This window comes from Lissotriton helveticus, chromosome 6 (assembly GCF_964261635.1).
Source record: "Lissotriton helveticus chromosome 6, aLisHel1.1, whole genome shotgun sequence".
NCBI classification, from domain to species: Eukaryota; Metazoa; Chordata; class Amphibia; order Caudata; family Salamandridae; genus Lissotriton; species Lissotriton helveticus.
The window spans coordinates 893,087,886-893,106,482 of record NC_136067.1 but is presented as its reverse complement, the minus strand read 5'-3'; the positions used below and the strand labels follow the sequence as shown (position 1 = coordinate 893,106,482).

The 18,597-nt window shown below is 44.5% G+C and overlaps 1 protein-coding gene across 1 annotated transcript in view; it reads right to left on the bottom strand.

Annotated features, from left to right (window-relative positions):
• LOC144761580 (amine sulfotransferase-like) overlaps positions 1–15,614 on the bottom strand; it is a 290,526-nt gene extending 274,912 nt beyond the window's left edge. Inside the window, exon 1 of the mRNA XM_078646879.1 lies at positions 15,482–15,614. Within this exon, the coding sequence (XP_078503005.1) occupies positions 15,482–15,521 (40 nt within the window). The 5' untranslated portion in view covers positions 15,522–15,614. The remainder of the gene's footprint in view (positions 1–15,481) is intronic.
• Between the last annotated feature and the right edge of the window lie 2,983 nt (positions 15,615–18,597).

Below are 18,597 nucleotides of genomic sequence, written 5' to 3'. Positions count from 1 at the left end.
AGGCCTATTCAGCTCAGTGTACTGGAGATAGGTGTGTTCATTTTGGAAATGCGGCTGATGGTGTGTGCTGGCTCAAATATGAAACTCCTCTTATGTGGTTGTGGTTGTGGTTGACGGGGCTTATTGCTTGTTACTGGAGACAGACTTGTGATGCCACATAATCATCACAAGATGCATTTGCTTGGCTAAATGTTATTGTTAGACCTGGTACCATTAGCGTGAGTCTCCTTTCCATTTTTCACTGATTGCCTCCTCTCTTTTTTATATGTTTCGCTGGTTTAGATGCTTTGGGCACTGTGCCACTGCTATTCAGTGCCAAAGTGCAAGTGCTCCCTATTGTAAATTCATGTATTGATTAGTGACTCCATGATTGGAATATTTGATTTACTGTTAGACCTTAGTATAATGCACCATGTGTGCCCAGGACCTGTAAATCAAATACTGCTGGTGGGCTTGCAGCACTGATTGTGCCACCCACAGAAGCAGCTTGTAAAGTATGTCTCAGGCCTGCCATTGCAGAGCCTGTGTGCAGTCTAGTACTGCCATGTCGACTTGGTAAGTGCACCCACTTGCCAGTCCCTAAACCTTCCCTTTTCTACATAGCAGACACCACTAAGGTAGGCTCCAGGGCAGAGTGCATTGTATGTAAAGGTATGTCATGCCCTGATGTGTGTGGCATGACCTGATAGTGAATTACAGCCTATTTTGTTTTTCAATATTGCAAGGCTACCTGTCCCCATAGGCCAGAATAGGCAGTTTGAATATAACATCTTATAATCCTAACTGACCCAGGGAACATGGTAGAAAAACGAATTTAGTATGCCTGAAATCAGGATGATAAAATACATCTTTTAGTGAAGCTGTTTTTAACATTCTGTGTTTGAAAATACCACTTTTAGAAAGTAGGTATTTTCTTGTCCATCCATCCAAGGCTGCCTCTGCTAGGCTGTGTCTTGTATTTTTGGTTTTGTGGGTGACAGGGGCTGGGGGGCTCCAGGAGACAGGGTGAGTCAGAACAAGGCTGAATAGACCTATCTGCATGTAGAGTGCTTGTAGGAGTAGCACCTCGGCGTGAATAAGACTGTGCCTGTCTCCCACAATGCTGGCTCCACCTCCTGTGGTATGTCTGAGGACACCGGCCCATACGGACAAAGGAAGAAGGTGTGCACTGGCAGAATGCACCCAGAACTGGTTTGAACTAGGTACAGCACCCTCTGCCTTCAGAGAACAAAGTGAATAGTAGTATAAATATGGGGACCCAGATCCCAAGACTTTAGATCACTTCTGAGAAAACAAGACAAACCTTTGAAAGGAGAAGAACCAAGGGAGCTGCAGGAGTTTGGACTGCCCCTCTGCCAGTGTGCAGTTTGCTGGGGTTGGCCTGCAGTGGTTTCTTTATTGCCAAGTAAAGGAGAAGGAAGTTTTAAGGAACTTTCATCATCTTGCAGAACATTTCTACAAGGGCTTGAACTTGTGATTGCCTCGTGCTGAAGTCTCAGGGCTACAAGACTTCACCACCAGCTCCCCTCTGAATTTCCTTGATGGGAATTCTGTCTGCAGAAGCCTGCGTGTCGCTTGGAGATAGAAGAGCAACTCAACCAGAAGAAGCATGTCGCTGTCGTAGCTGTACTGTCGCATCGCCAGAGAAGCACGTCGCCGCTGCAGAGGCCGCCGCCGCATCACCACAGAAGCGTGTCTTTGCCGCAGTTGCTTGCCGTCGCTTCACCAGAGAAGGGTGTCGCCACCGCAAGTGTCACCATCGCATCATTAGATGTGTCGCAGGGCCTGTCGTGGCTCAGAAGTTGCAGAGTCGCCATGCGGCCGTTGGGCGTGCACGCATCTTCTTCACATCGTCGCATCGCATCAAGGGCGCCATCTTATCGCATCGCACCGGATTGTCGCATTGCATCGAGGCGCCATCTTGCAGCATCGTAACTGGAACGCAGAACAAGGATCAACACATCACCTCCCCTCCGGCAAGGAACAAGACTCATCCCCTACTCTGTGCAAACATGGAGGAATGACACAAAGCTTCCCCCGAAGCAAGGAACTGACCCATCACCCTATCTGCGAACCCTCTTGTGAGAATCGTGCAGCATTTATCATCAACTTGAACTAAGTTGCTTCTACCATCTTTAAGTCTATTTTGTGTACAGTATTGCGGATTTATATCATTTGTGGTCTAGTGTTAAGTCTATATAAAGAATACTTATTTTTATACAACCGGTGTAGTGTCCATTTGTAGTGCTTTCACTGTGTTACTGTATGTGTTCACAAATGCTTAACACACTGCCTCTGAGATAAGCCTGTCTGCTCATGCAAAGCTACCAAGAGGGTGAGCAGGGGTTATCCAAGAGTGTAATCCTCTTTCCCTGGCTCAGAAGCACGGGTCCCTATTTTGACAAAGGAGCATACCATTGCCAACTAGAGACCCCCAGTTCTAACAGTTATGATGAAAGTTGTGATATTGATCAGCCCGGTACATGCAGCTTCTTGTCTGTAATTGGTTGTAAATTGTTCTCTCTTCTCAGTTGATCGATTGCACATTAGCCATAAAATGCATGATTGCAGCAGCCTACGCTCTTGCTCTGCCTCTTAGTCTTGGTGTACTCCTATAAAACTTATCCAATGTCCTTCTCTTTGACTCTGCAATATCATTTGTGTTTTACAATGCACAGGCCTTCCCTTCTCCTGCACAAGAGGCTAAAGCCCCATAACACTCCTGCTTCCCTTACTGGACCCTATTCAGCCAGGCACCCTAGATGGAAATTCAGAAAAGAATGCACATGCATGTATAATTTTCATTTTAACTATCCTAATAATTTTTAGAACTGTGTTGATACATCCGCCATAATTTGTATTTTTCAAACCTAGATAACAGAACATTTAGATTTAACTTTGGTCTCTAGGGCTGAAGGACTTTGCAATGTATTTAACTGAACTTTGCCATTCCTTCATTTCCTTCCACAACAGATTGATGATGATGTGCTGCTCATTGCCCTGATGAATCTTGTTGTTTTGTAGTGCTTGTCTCTGTCACACTATTCTCCAATCCCACTTACCCATCTATTGATCAAACCCCTAACCCCCTTCCACTGTACTGTGTGGTTTCTTGAGGTGTGACTTAATTTACACTTTAAATAGATCACATACTTGATGGGACGGATGCGGTCAAAAAGCGACACTAAATCACTACAGGATCTTCTATTACATGAGCAATAGCCCACACCAGCCCCACTTACCCACCCAAGCATAAAAGGGATCCATATTTTAGATATATAACATCATTCGTCAACATCATCATTGAGGCCTTGTGTTGCATAAACGCTTAACCTTGTTCACTTGTGAAGCTTAGTCAATTTCTCCTGATGCGAGGAACTTGTACGTTTTGTTTTAATTAAAAACTAGGTTCCCATTGCTCAGAAGAAGTTCCCATTGGCAGTTTTTGGTATAATATCAGGTCTTCTTTGTTTTATCATGATGGTAGTCTGGCCTTTGCAAAGTTATGATGAGAATATAACCCACTAATTCCGTATTTTCTTTCAATCTAGTTGCCTGTGATGGATAATCCTTTTGATTAATCCTGCAGTTGGAGATCACCTAGGTGAAAATGGGACCTCATTTGTGCTGTCTTCTCTGTTAGTATGCTAGCCTACTACTACTACCACCTTGATTTAGAAGACACCTTGGGAAACCCTGAAGTAAGGTTTTAGAACATTGTGAAAAGTACCAGCCATCACTTCATCTATTCAGGTAAGAGAACTTTGGAGTGAAGTGAACCAGCTATGATAGTTAATAACTAACTTCTACTGCAGATAAGTAGGTTCTTGGTTGTTGTAGGCATTATAGTCAATGGTAGAATACCCATTAATGGTCAATATAGTTACAGAAGGTAGTAGGCCAAGGGTATTGAGGTCATAAGCAGTGCATTGCAGTGGGGTGAGTTATAGTTAGCTCAAGGAACTATAACTGTCGAATTTCTATGGTTTTGTGCATGTATAATCTGAGCCTAACTTTAACGTCCCTGTAACCTTCAGTTTTTCTGTGAATATATATATATATACTTATTCACTGAAACAAAACAAAGGTTACTGGGACATTATAGTTCGGGTCAGATTTCACTTGTACAAAACCAGTGAAATTCATCAGTAATAGTTACCTGAGCTAACTATAACTTACGCCCCTGCAATGCCCTGCTTCTGACCTCACAGATTACATCACTCATGACATGGTCAGTAACATCACTGATGACATCTCAAATGACATCACTCATGACACCATCCAGTAAGTGTAAGTATTTTGTAAGAGTTTATGGTTGTAAAACATATATATTTAGGTAGCTACAAACTTAGTAGTAGTATACTAGCTGTACTACTAATGAGTGATACTACTTTTAATTTATTATCATGTGACTGGCTGTGTGACTACATGTATCCTGGTGCATATGGATGTGTGAGTGGTTATATGGGTGTATACGTGGTTGTGTATGTAGCTGTGTGGATGTGTGAGTGGGTATGTCAATGGATGTATGGGTGGGTGAGTGACTGTGTAAGTGACTGTATCAGTGGGTAAGTGGGAATACAGTGACTGTATGGGTGAGTGAGTGGGTATCTAAATGGCTGTGTGAGTATGTGACTGGATGCGTAAGTGGCTGTATGGGTGGGTGAGTGGCTCTTTGAGTAGGTGTTTAATTCCGTGACTTTGTGTGTGTGACTGTATTGGACAATGAGTGCTTGTATGGATTTGTGAATAGGTATGTAAGTGGTTGTGTGATTGACTATATACGGGCTTCTATGGGTGTGAGTGGCTGTGTTGAGAGGCTGATTCTGTGAGTGAGTGAGTGGGTGTGTGATTTTGTGGGTAAACAAGTGGGGGGTGAGTAGCTAAATGGGTGAATGTGCGGTGATGTGGCTTGCTATATGGGTGAGTAACTGGTTGTATGAATGTCTGTATGGGTGAGTGAATGTTTGTGTGAGTAGGTGTATGAGTAAGTATATGAGTGAGTGAGTGGGTGAGTGAGTAGTTCTATGGAGGGGTGAGTACTGGTTGTCATGATTCGCTCCCTGCACTCTTGTGCCCACCACCAGAGGGGTGCATAGTGTGACTTTCTTGTGTTCTAATATGCTTCCAGAAACTCCCCTGCATATATATCCTGACTTACAGGCATGTGGACACCATTTAAGTATTGACATCCATTCCCAATCCATGCCGGGGTTTGTGGAAGCCAGGCTGCTCATGCTGCAAACTACATTAGCTATAATCCCCTTCTCACTGATGTGTCTCCACCCCTGCAGGCCAAGGATGGGTTGAAGAATTCAGCTCACCTGTGGCTGGCTGCTGCTAGTCTCCTCACACCTGATATGCATGAGTACTGTGAGCTCTTTTAAGCCCCAGCTCCCTTCAGCCCAGGGTTGGTCATCATAGCTGTGTTCCTGTGGGACCGATCCTAATTTCCTGAGCTTTTGATATTCCTTGATTCCTGAGGTATCGTTAATCCTTGTTTCTTGATTCCTGAGCTATGGCTGTTACTGGTGCCTGAATTCGCACTACCTGTATTGCTACCTTGTTTCCTGAGTTCCTGAGCTATCGTTATTTTTTCCTCCTGAGCTTCAGCTATTTCTTGTTCCTGAATTGAATTGCTTGCAGTACTCTCCTGACTTCATGTTTCCTGAGCTGTGGCTGTTTTCTGTTTCCTTGAACTAGCACTCCCTGCAGTGCTACCTTGGCTCTTGAGCTTTCGCTCAGTTCGTGTTTCTGCTCCAGCACATCCTGGAGTGCAACTGTGCTTTCTAGGCTCCTAATACAACACTGTTCTGGTATACAATTGTGGCCTCCCCTCCTGTTTATCCTTTTCCAGACCCTACCTTTCTTCCCATTTCCTTGGTTTCAGTTCCTAGTTTGCTCTCTTTCTATTCCTGCTGTTTGCTTCTGATTACCTTGTTTGCTTGTTATTTGCTTTCTGCCAAGTGTGTCCTTTGATTTTCTCCCTTTCCTATTAAACACTCCTTCATGATAGCTCCTTGTCTATCGTGCTTGTGTTTATCTCTACCCCCTTGCTTTTACTGCCTTGCGTGTTCCTGTTTGATCGTGGGGACAGCTGACAACCTTGGTGGTGTTTCTTGTTCACTGTGAGTATTGTCTTTGAGTTACATTCATAACATTACCATAGGTATCAGCTCCACAGACCCTGCCTTTACATGCATATCTTATATGTGGGTATTTGCAGTCAGTATCTGTAACAGCAATTGTGGGTGAGGAACTTACTGAGCTTCAGTCTTACCGTGTGGAGCTCCTGAGTGCTTTACCCCACATTCAATTTATTGTTAATGTTGTTTTATATATATATGTCTCGCATATCTGTCCTGTGTGTAGTTTTCCTGAATGCTAAATCACCTCTGAGGGCCTGTCCTTACTGAGCCTTACCTCTCTTATTCTCTTGTACAGAGCTTCCTCTTTGGATTCCCTTCCACCTTTGGCTCCCTGTGTGATCTTGGGTAGCTCTGTACACAGTATTCTGCCTACTTTGTCTGCCCTGGCACCCGTCTTGCCAGGGTCCCTGAGATATGCCAGTATCCCCCACTGCGTCCTGACACTGGTATAGGTCTGGGAATTGGTATGTCAGTGGTTGTACGAGTGAGTGAGAGGGCGTACAAGAGGTTGCATGGGGGTGAGAGTAGGTATGTGAGTGGTTCTGTGGACGATGTCATCAGTGATGTCATTTGAGATGTAATCGGTCATGTCACTGACCACCCCACTATGCAGGACTTACAGGAGATACCAGGAGGACTTCTTGCCCCCCAAGGTCCCTCAGGGGTAAAGTGGACATCATCCCCCAACCAGTAGAGCACCACGAGCTGCATTTGCAGAGTGGTGGAGATAGGGGGCGTGGCCTCTGAAGACTTCTTAGCAATCCTGCTGTGTGCGACTTGCTGGAGGTAATAGGAGGGGGAGTTTACCCTCAAGGATGTCCTTGGGACCCTATACCCCAAGGACCGGCCTTTTCCTTTTTCTCCCCTTTTTTTTAAATAAAGGTAGAAGGGCCGAGTGTCCCTTCTTCTCTGGGCCAATTTTAGCACTGGTGACCCCATCCCCTGGGGCTTGCCATTTAGTTTATATTTTTACATGGGAGAAGTGCCATGCGGCCCCCCCTCCTGAAGCCAATTTTGGCCTGAGGGGCCCCATCCCCTGGGCCGGACCATTATTTATGTTTATTAAAAAGGGGACGGGGCCACATGATCCCCCGGATGTATGACATTACAAAACATACTTTTACAACGCCTACCTTTACATCGTAAGTTTCACAACGCATACCATTACAACGCATAATGCTTTTGGGCGCTGGATAGTGAATAGTTTCATTTACTATTCCAACTCCAGTCCCCGTGGATAGTAGGGAAGGTGTTGGATAGTACATTAAACCTATTCCCTATCCTAGAGCGCCCCCCAGCGCTATGCGTTGTAATGGTTTGCGTTGTAAAAGTTTTGTTGTAATGGTAGTTCGTTGTAAAAGTTTTGTTGTAAAGGTTGTTCACCGATCCCCCCCTCCACAGGCCGTGGGGTACGAGCCGCATTGTGCTCTGCAACCTGCCGCCCACATACCTGGACAGGAGAAAGTAGGCCTGGTGTGCAGTGCCCTAAAAAACCTGCTTGCTGTTCTAGGTCCCCCTTTCCCACAAACACTAACTGCTCTTTCACTCTGTGGCCCCTTCTGACCCCTACTATCCTGTCTAAGATACACCTTACGGGGTTTAGGTGGGGACCCCACTCCACCTTTGACTCCTCACCATCATTCCACTCGAGCATGGTTGCCACTTCACCAAAGCCAATTCATTCTGTGTCCCTTGCATGGCCCACATCCCACCTCTGAGCCCATGGGGCTTCCTAGGCTCCTCCTCCTTCCTTGTCTGTTGTAGAGGAGCTTTCAAACTCAATAACTGGGTACAGGTGCCTCCCACCCAGCTACACATACTCCCCTTCCTGGGGGACCTCAGCGCCACCTTGTCCTCCAGTCCCCAAACATGTCCTGGCTATTCCCACCCAGTCTCCACTAATGTCTCCTGCTCCTGAGCTTAATAACCCAGGCTCACCAGCAGAAGGTAGTAAATCCCCTTCCCAGTAAAGTGCCTCCCCCAAAACTAGATCAAAGACCCCAAAAGCACCCTGATTACCTTACCCAACGTTCAGCCTGTCTCCCCCTTGCTCATACCTACCCAAGGGCTCCCTCCCTTCTCCCACAGTCACTATTATGTCTGCTGAGGCCCTCGGGCAGTTGCCTCAGGCCCTTTCTCACCTTAAGAGCCATTTTTCATGGGAGTTTCCCCCCTGCTCCTTGACACCCGTCAGAGACCGCTTATTCCCCACAGCCCTGCCCTTCCCTTCCCAAGTTAACAAGGCCACCCCCAAGCTTGTATACAGCCTCTCAGGCTCACATGGGCCGCTACAGGACCCAGAGGAGGCAAGCAGGCAATTACGGTCACCCTGCTAGAAACCCTCCCCGGCTGCAGCGCTGCAGCGCTGTCACTCAGGAGATCCAAGCACCCAGCCTTAGAGAGCAGCCAGAGCGTTTCTTGAATCCTCTCATCCTCCATTACCGCAACGAGGGAGAAGCTGACAAATCCAACCCACAGCTATCTATTGAAATTCCCTACCGTTAAGGGAATGGTGTACTAAACTAACTTAAACATTTTACAAAAAATGTACTATGCACACACAAAGGCTGCCACCGTGTATATCTAGGGCAAAATGATGGGTGGCAGCCTAAAATGGAGGGCTTTATAACCCTTGGACTACACCTTTTACCAGATGCAGCCCAAAGTGCACAGTAATCTAGACTGCGCCCTTACTTCTGCCAATCCCCCCGGGAGAGAGACCTCCCTACAGTCGGCCGTCCCCTAATGCCCTATTTTGCAATAAAGCAATAGCTCGTTTTCACAGCTTAACAATGCTGGTGATCTGGAAAATCAGCACTGACATTCTTTAGCTTACCTTAAGCTATTTCAAAACATGTTCATACTGAGTACTGTACATTGCTCACGATCATCATATTTGTAATTAGCTATCTTTCACTACTGCAGCTTTGTCTCTGGCTGGTTTTCACGTCTCATAGTCTTTTAATTGACATTCTATTGTTCTGAATTTCAGTACAAAATATAGCATTCATGTCCACTTTTACTTATAATACTTGAAGCTATGTTTGAGCTAACCCATTGAAAGATGGCCACCACACATGTGCATGCACCCACTGTCTTTCCAATTAAAGTTCATTGTCAATAGTTTTCACTGTCCCAAGACGTATTGACTTTTCCAGGGGTTGTTTAAGAAGGTGAACAAGGATAAAGAACAATACAAAATTACAGTATGAAAAACTGAAATGCCTTCTGGGATATTTATCAGTGTTCTTAGATGTGCAGATGCAGTAAAAATGCACTGTAACCTGAATGGATATTGGTATTGTTTGTCAGATCACACATTCTGTTCTTCTAATACCACTCTAGGAGCTGGGCAGGGCAGTGCTGGACAGCTCAGGAGAGTAGAACTTAGATCTACCTTTCTCTATAAAAGCACAGATTATTCCCTGAGCTGGTCCAGGGAGATGTAACTCATCTACTAAGTGCTTTTTGACCATTAGCTAAAAAACTTTAAAATAGTTTGTAAAAATACAGTAGTAAATGGATATCAAGTTTTTAGAATGATTACATCTAAATAGCGATGAGACTCCAAGCTATTAATCAACAACCCAATAAACAAAATACGTGGTTTAACCCCTTCGATGCTCATAACGGAATGGTTCCGTCATGAGCATCTGTGCCCCTGTGCTCATGATGGAACCTTTACGTCATGAGGCCAGGGGCACGAAATCCCTCTGCTGCAGAACATCAGAGGGATTTCTATTTCACCCCCGTGACCTTGGGAGCTGGGAGGACCCCTCCCTGGTTTCTGTGCCATGAAGATCAGCGAGCAAGTCGCGCTGTCGTCATTGCACAGAAACCGAAACTGAAAGGAGCCTTAAGGCTCATTTCAGTTTCACTTTCTAAGTGCTCGGGGAGCTATCTCAGCCCCCAGGAACGTAGAAAGACGGGAGAGGTATCATTGGAAAGGGGAGAATCTCCCCTTTCCACTGGTACCCCTCAGGAGGGCGATCCCCAAGCAGGGATCCACCCACAAGACACCAGGGATGGGGAGTGGCCCCTTGGGCAAGGGCCTTCACTCCCCCATAAAGAAATGGGCTTAATTCAGTCTTTCTGTCCGCACCGGGGGGACAGATGGGGCAGTAGCCCCCAATCTGCCCCCCCTTGGGGGCAGAAAGGCCACTATACGGAAAGGAATTTTTTGGGTGCATTTCTTTTAGGGTGGGGGCTGCTCTAAATGAGCACGCCAATGCCTCCATCCCCCATCACCATTACAGCCTTTCTGCCCCCCTGGGGGGCAGATGGGGGCAGTGGCCCACTAAATGCCAGGGATTTTTTTTGCACCTTTTTTTAGGGTGGGGGCATTAACCCCCAATCTAGCCCTGCTGGGGGGGCAAAAAGCCCATTAGACACCAGGATTTTCTTTTGGGCAAATTTGAATTAGGGTGGGGCTGCCCAAAACGGGCATGCCCATGCTCCCACCTCCTCCCCTGCAAAAATTACAGCCTTCCTGCCCCCCCCCCCCTGGGGGGCAGATGGGGCAGTAGCCCCTAATCGGCACCCCTAGGAGGGCAAAAAGCCCACTAGACACCAGGGATTTTTGTGGGCACATTTTTATTAGGGTAGGGGCATTGGCATGCCCGTTTTTGGCAACCCCCACCCTAATTAGAATTTGCTCAAAAAAATCCCTGGCGTCTAGTGGACTTTCAGCCCCCCCCGGGGGCAGATGGGGGCAATAGCCCCCATTCTGCACCCCCGGGGGGGGCTAAAACCCCACTAGTTGCCAGGGATTTTTGGGGGGCAAATTTGAATTAGGGTGGGGCTGCCCAAAACAGGCATGGCCATGCTCCTCCACTGCAACACTTACAGCCTTACTGCCCCCCCCGGGGGGCAGATGGGGGCATTAGCCCCAATCTGCCCCTGGGGGGGGGCAAAAAGCCCAGTAGATCCCAGGAATTTGTTTGCCAACTTTAATTAGGGTGGGGGCATTCGCATGCCCGTTTTGGGCAGCCTCCACCCTAATTAGAATTAGCCCCAAAAACTCCCTGGTATCTAGTGGACTTTCAGCCCCCCTGGGGGGCAGATGGGGGCATTAGTCTCCAAACTGCCTCGCAGGGGGAGCAAAAATCCCACTAGACTCCAGGGTTTTTTGGGGCAAATTTGAATTAGGGTGGGGCTGCCCAAATCGGGCATGCCCATGCCCCCACCCTCTCCCCTGCAAAATGTACAGCCTTCCTGCTCCCCCTGGGGGTCAGTAGCCCCCAATCTGCCCCCCGGTTGTGATTCCACACAAAAATATGTGGGAAATGTGTTTTATTTCAGCTAAATTTGAGGTTTGCAAAGCATTTTGGGTAAGAAAATGTTGGGGGATCCACGCAAGCCATATCTCATTGGACTCCCCGGGGTGTATAGTTTTCAGAAATGTTTGGGTTTGGTACTTTCCCAAAATGGCCGCTGAGCCCGGGGCCAAAATCTCAGCTGCCCCCCCCCCCAAAACCAGGTAGTTTTGCAATAGGTAACTTTGAAGTCTCCACAATACGATTTGGATCATTTCCTGTTGCAACCGCTATGCCAACCCACACAAGTGAGGTACCATTTTTATCGGGAGACCTGAGGAAAGCTGGGTGGGAGGAAATGTGTAGATCCACGCAGATTCCAGAACTTTCCCACACAGAAATTTGAGAAAAAAAGTTAATTTTGGGGCAAAATTTGAGGTTTGCAGGGGATTCTGGGTAGGAGAATGATGGGGGACCCACGCAAGCCATACCTCGCTGGACTCCCCCGGGTGTCTAGTTTCCAGAAATGTGTGGATTAGGTAGGTTTCCCTAAACTGGCTGCCGAGCCCCAGGCCAAAAACTCATGGGACCACCTTGCAAAACAAGGTTGGTTTGTGATAGGTAATTTTAATGTTGCCTCAATAGATTTTGGGCCCTTGCCTGTCGCGGGTCAATGACCCACCTATGCAAGTGAGGTACCATTTTTATTGAGAAACCTGATGGAACGCTGGGTGGCAGGAAATTTGTGGATCCACACAGATTCCAGAACTTTCCCACGCAGAACTTTGGGAAAAAAGTGAATTTTTCTGTGAAATTTTAGGTTTGCAGGGGATTCCGGGTAGGAGAATGATGGAAGACCCATGCAAGTCATACCTCGCTGGACTCCCCCGGGTGTCTAGTTTCCAGAAATGTGTGTGTTAGGTAGGTTTCCCTAGATGGCCTCCGAGCCCCGGGCCAAAAACTCATTGGACCCCCCCTTGCAAGACCAGGTCGGTTTGTGATGATGTTGCATCAATAGGTTTTTGGCCCTTGCCTGTTGCAGGTCCTTGACTAACCTGGGGGAACGCTGGGTGGGAGGAAGTGTGTGGATCCAAGCAGATTCCAGAACTTTCCACCACAGAAATGTGGGGAATATTCGTTTTTTTGACAATGTTTTAGGTTTCAAAAACTACAGCTAGGCCCTTTGCCAAAAAAGGGACATTTTTCACTGCGAAATTGAGGTGTGTCCATGTTGTGTTTTGCGCCATTTCCTGTCACGGGCACTAGACCGACCCACACAAGTGAGGCATCATTTTTCTCGCAAGACATAGGGGAACACGGGGTGGGGGGGGGGGGGAAATTTGTGGATCGATGCTGATTCCAGAACTTTTCACCACAGAAGTGTGGGGCAAATAGGGTTTTTTTGACAAATATTTAGGTTTGCAAGGGTTTCTGGGTAGCAGAACCTGGAGGGAGGCAGCCAAATCACCCATCCTTTATTTCCCTGGGTGTTTTGTTTTAAAAAATGTATAGGTTTTCTAGGTTTCCCTAGGTGCCGGCTCAGCTAGGGTTAAAAAACTACAGCTAGGCACTTTGCCAAAAAAGGGTTATTTTTCACTGTGAAATTGGGGTGTGTCCATGTTGCGTTTTGCGCCGCTTCCTGTCACGGGCACTAGGCCTACCCATACAAATGAGGTACCGTTTTTCTCGTAAGACTTTGGGGAATGCGGGGTGAGTGGAAATTTGTGGATCCATACAGCTTCCAGAACTTTCCACCACAGAAATGTGGGGAAAATGTGATTTTTTTTTCGACAATCTTTTAGGTTTGCAAGGGATTCTGAGTAACAGAACCCAGTGGGAACCAGGCAAGTCACCCCATCCTGGATTTCCCTGGGTGTCTAGGTTTCATAAATATATAGGTTTGCAAGGTTTCCATAGGTGCCGGCAGAGCCAGGGTTCAAAAACTACAGCCAGGCACTTAGCCAAAAAAGGGTCATTTTTCACAGTGAAATTGGGGTGTGTCCAGGCTGTGTTTTGAGACGTTTCCTGTCGTGTGCACTATGCCTACCCACACAAGTAAGGTACCATTTTTATCGGGAGACTCAGAGTAATTTAGATTTGTAAAGCAACAGTTATTACCTATTGACTTTCGATGCATTTCTGCCTTCCAAATGAAAGACATTGTGTAAAAGAGAAGTCATTTTTTAAAAATGACCAATAATTCTCATGCTAGTATGAGTATTTCCAATTTCGGAAATGTGCAAATATCTACTGTTTCTAAACTCTATATTTTGTTTCCATTCTAGAAATACATAGGTGTCTTTCATACCGATTTTTCCATGTATACATTTTCCGACAATAATTGCTATATAACGGTACCTAATAAAAAGCCATTGCAAACTGCTGCTCAGTTTTTGACTCTGGGTTCGTCTGGTTCCTGGTGAACCTACAAGTCCTATATATCCCCACAACCACTATTGTCCAGCGGATGTAACGGTATAATGATTTTAAAGAGTTGTCATACTTAGAAGAATTTACAGGTGAAAAGGTTGACACAAAAGACTGTTTTTTTCAACTAATTTTCAAGATTTCCTATATTTAACTGTTAGTTTCTATAAAGAAACCTTGGTGTATCTACACAAATGACCCCTTGCTGAATTCAGAATTGTATCTACTTTTGTAAAATGTATAGCTTACCAGGATCCATTATTGCTTTCATAACCATTTCTACCATTAACTGGAAGGAGGTTGAAAAATCAAAAAAATAGCAAAAATAGGCTATGTCCCAGAAAAATGCCAAAACTGTGTAAAAAATGTTTTTTTTTTTTTACAAAAGTCTATCATTCCCTAAAAGCTGGCAAATAGTGATTTCTGCCCCACAAACCCTTTTTTGATACCATTTGCAGGGAAAACCCCAGATGCTTTCATTTGGGGAAACATCCTTTAAAACGCAACTTTTACCACGCAGTGCCTTTACGACGCAACTTTTACAACGCAAACCATTACAACGCATTGCACTGGGGGGCGCTATTTTCCCCCAAAAAATAAACCTTAGCTGTATTCTAACTAATTTCTGGGACCCTCCAGGGGAATCCACACACCCTGGTTACCTTTAGAATCCCCATGATGTTGGAACAAAAGGACGCAAATTTGGCGTGGATACCTTATGTGGTCAAAAAGTTACAGAGGCCTAAGTGCGCACTACCCCAAATAGCCAAAAAAAAGGCTTAGCAAAGGTGGGGGAAAGGGGTTAAAGAGTTATCAAGAGCCTAATGTTTTACCGTCACTACATCCAGTGACCAACTATTTTGACTGGTTTGTGCATCTTTTAGCCAAGCATTGTTATTTATGTAAACATCATTTTATCATTCACTAGGTTTATTTCCTCTGCATCCCAATTGTTTATTCTGCCAGTTTTTGCTGTTTACTCAACCAATTGTTTAGTATTTTTATATTGATTAAACACTATTTTCATTTGTACCTCTGTAAAGAGCTTTGTTGCCAAACAGGTCTGGATCGCACTGTATAAAAGTACAAAAATAAATCAACTACAGTATGATTTCTGGAAAAATCGCACTGCTGTCTGCTAGAATCTTACCTAATTGCTGTAAAAATGACAAATAACAATTTTTCATCTTGTTAAAAACGTTTTCTCAGTTTTATATCTACAGCAGAGACCTATGATAAACTTCTCATAGTTCATTAGAAAAAAACATGTATGACGTTTCCTGCCATCAGATACATTGATAAACTTTCTTGTTGTTACCTATTTTATGATTGTCATCTACTATCACCAGTCACTGTACGATTTTAAGGTTCCATGTACCCATCTTTTTTTCTGCTCACTTCATTTAATTAAAGTCAGGACGTGTTCTTGGCTATACAAACTTTGATTTTTCTTTGATTGTATTTCTGTTCCTTCCGAAACAGCTGGAGTGATTTCGCCGACTCTGCTTGCTGCTGAGTGCTGGGGCGCGAAAGCTACCGTCCGTCCCCAGATGAGAGGTGAACTAGAGCGACAACCTCCAAACACAGCAGTGGTCCAGTACTCCCACCAAATAATATATTCTACTGTGACGCCAATATTAAGATGCTTACCTGGTACTCCACTCTCTTCACTCAGCTCTTGGGAATCCATTTTCTAACTCGACCCCAATGATTTCTTTTCAAATCTTCTCCTCTCTGACTCAGTCTTCAAGTGGATGTGCACAGTGTCTGTAAATACCTTTAAAACGAATTTAGAATTTAAAGTCACGTTGTCCTCGGACGCCTTGAGGCATTCTCAAAAATGTAATTAAGTCGAGCCTGTACACGTTGTACCGTGGGATACCGTTTCAAGTTTAGCAGCTTTACCTCCGAGCACGAGGGCCTGTGAAATTATTACTGCTGACTCTGGTGACAACTCTGGGAAGTCAAACCCTGAGAACCCCTCTCCCCTCTCGCCCCCCTCCCCACCCCCAAGAAAAGGGTCCAGGATTTGTTGGAACTTTAAATGCAAAATTCAGCGATTCCGCACCAATTTAAAATGTTGTTCCCCGTCCAATATAGGGTCTCATAATCCCTGGGTATTACTAATTTTGGCATCTCAAAATAACTGATACTCGTGGAATAGGTAAATTCAGGTGCAAAATTACCACACGGATATTACCTCCAATTTTAGAAAGATGGCAGAGGTAGATTTCCTCTTCTTAGTAGATTTATAGACTTTCTGTAGATTCACACAGATCCACAGGTTTATTCCTAGAAATCCTGCTAATCATCGATTTCCACCAGGGATCATATTGCCCCATATTTATTTCCATTTTTGTCCCATATCTGTCTTCTACATCCGAGGTGCTAGTGCAGCCCGTCATCTTTATGGTAACCCGATTGGAATTTTCAGCTCTTTATTTCGTCCATACTCTATAACGAATGACAGTGTATATCATTTTTCACTGTTTTTTGCGATATGGGGCTCTTTTGACCAAAGCACCTGTGAGATGCGGTCTGGATGCCAAGTGGCACACTGGGTTTGATGTAACAAGACAGCTGACAAGTATGTATGTGACTATGAGATCACGTAATGTATCTGTCTCTGAAAGTTACTATCCGAGTGCCTTTACACTGATTACTGACATTTAGTTTTTTGGTTTTGTTAACTTTTCTGGTACTAAACTTTCAAATAACTGTGGTCTGCACATGCCCATATTTAATATGCTTGTATACATTAAAATGTCTAATAATTGTTTGCTACCTGTGTCAGAGGAAATTCTACTGACGCTAATAGTACATTTTTGATATGGAGTTAACAATTATATTTTTTTTATAATTTAAATTGTCTATCAAATAGTTATTTTTTCTTTTTCAAAACGTACCCTCAAACAACACTTAAGTACATGCTGCCAACATCAGGGTGTGATAATGAGTCACATACCAGGTGCAGCGGAAAGCTCCATGGGAAGCATTTGTTATGCAAACTTATTAAAGGATTAATATTTTATATATAACACCATAGATGTTAATCTCCCAACAGTGAAACACGTGGTGGTGGAACAGGCACAACCTATGCCATAAAATGACCTTGTAAAGGAAAACTGAAATGTCATCATCATGAAAACTCAAAATTGTCCCTGAGCTAAATATTGATATTGTTTCAATTGCGGTTCCAACGTATAGACATTTGTGAACCTATAAGGGACAAGTGGCTAGCTCTAAACCCCGTTTGCGGAATTGAAAGCAACGTCAAACGTTTCCCCTTTATAAAGAGGCCCGAAGAGGATTCCTTCCAAAGCTTGGGAAAGTCACCACACGCAAGTACTGATTTGCTATCAGTTTCCTGCAGGAAACATTTCTAGTAGAGACTGAAGCAAATACTTAATGGTAATCTGGTTTATTCACATCCTTTCTAAACTCTGGTGCAATGTCAAATGTTTTGAGAATTCAGTTGTCACTGGTAAGGGAATATAACAACAGATTATAGGGTGGATCTACATGAAAGAAAACCAACTGCTAAGGTCAATGCGAATCAGGATGTATGTCCTTCAATAACACTATGTTGGCCAGGGTTGCCCTGACATATAGGGCAATATGGCAGTGCCCGAAAGGCTGATCTGACAGATCTGTGCATGGGTTATGTTTTTGTTGTCTGTGGCCTATTTATGGTTTAGTGGACCAATTTTTACTTTTGATTTACCTGGTATTATCACAGATTACCCGCAGCAAGCTTATATCTCTGGAGTCTCCCACACCTTACAAAACACATACGCAGTGTGTCTTTGCAAGTTTAAACATTTCTTGATTAGTAAATGTAGGCCAATGTTTTGCTTTTTAATTTACTAATGGAGGCCGCTTTTAATTTGATACCTGGGCCAACTTTCTGCACAAGTCCAACCCTGGTGTAGGGCAAAGGACCTTTTTAAAAAATTCATTGGTAATTACCGGATTTCAATATATCATTTATTACGGATTCTCTGTAGAACCTTAAAATATAGTTAGCAAAGTGTGGCCCAATGTGAGCTTGTCTCGAGACCTTGGCCTTTGTGATGTATGAAGGGTCAGGGCGGGTGTTGGGGGCCAGGGTGTTACACACGCTACAAGAAATATGATGATTGCCTAGACTTAACTAATCAGTTATAGATCAATCTCCGTTAATTAAAGGATAGAGATAACTCAAATTACTATCCACATCTCAAATCGTGCAACTTAAAAATACTAAGCTAGATAAGCAAACCCTTCAGATACAGCTATTGTATTGCTCTATTTACATTTAAACGGTCAACATTATTTAAATGATAGAACATTGATTTTCTTTTTAAACTGTACAGGAAACCAGACTGGAGAAGGTACAATGTAGGGGCTTATTTTTGAGAGCCCTGTGTTACATTTCCACCACTTAAAGTGGTCAATAGCGGCTCCTCCAATAAGGGGGAGGAGCGTCGCCCCACTCATTGCTTTGCAGCAGTCAAATAAGGAAAAACAAAATGATCATACTTTGATGTTATTATCATTTTATTTCTTCCTGCTGTGGCAACTTTGCAGGAATGAACAGCTCTGCTGACAGAGCAGGGGGACTAGGAGTGGTGCGCACACTAAGTGCACATGACTGTTTGGCCATCCCTCTCGGGCTGGACAAACAGTCATGAGCACTTTTTCTTTTCTTTTTTTTTGTAAAGTCCTCATACGCCAAAAAAGATATTTTTCAAAGTAAGTTGTTCCAACCACCCCCTGCATTATAG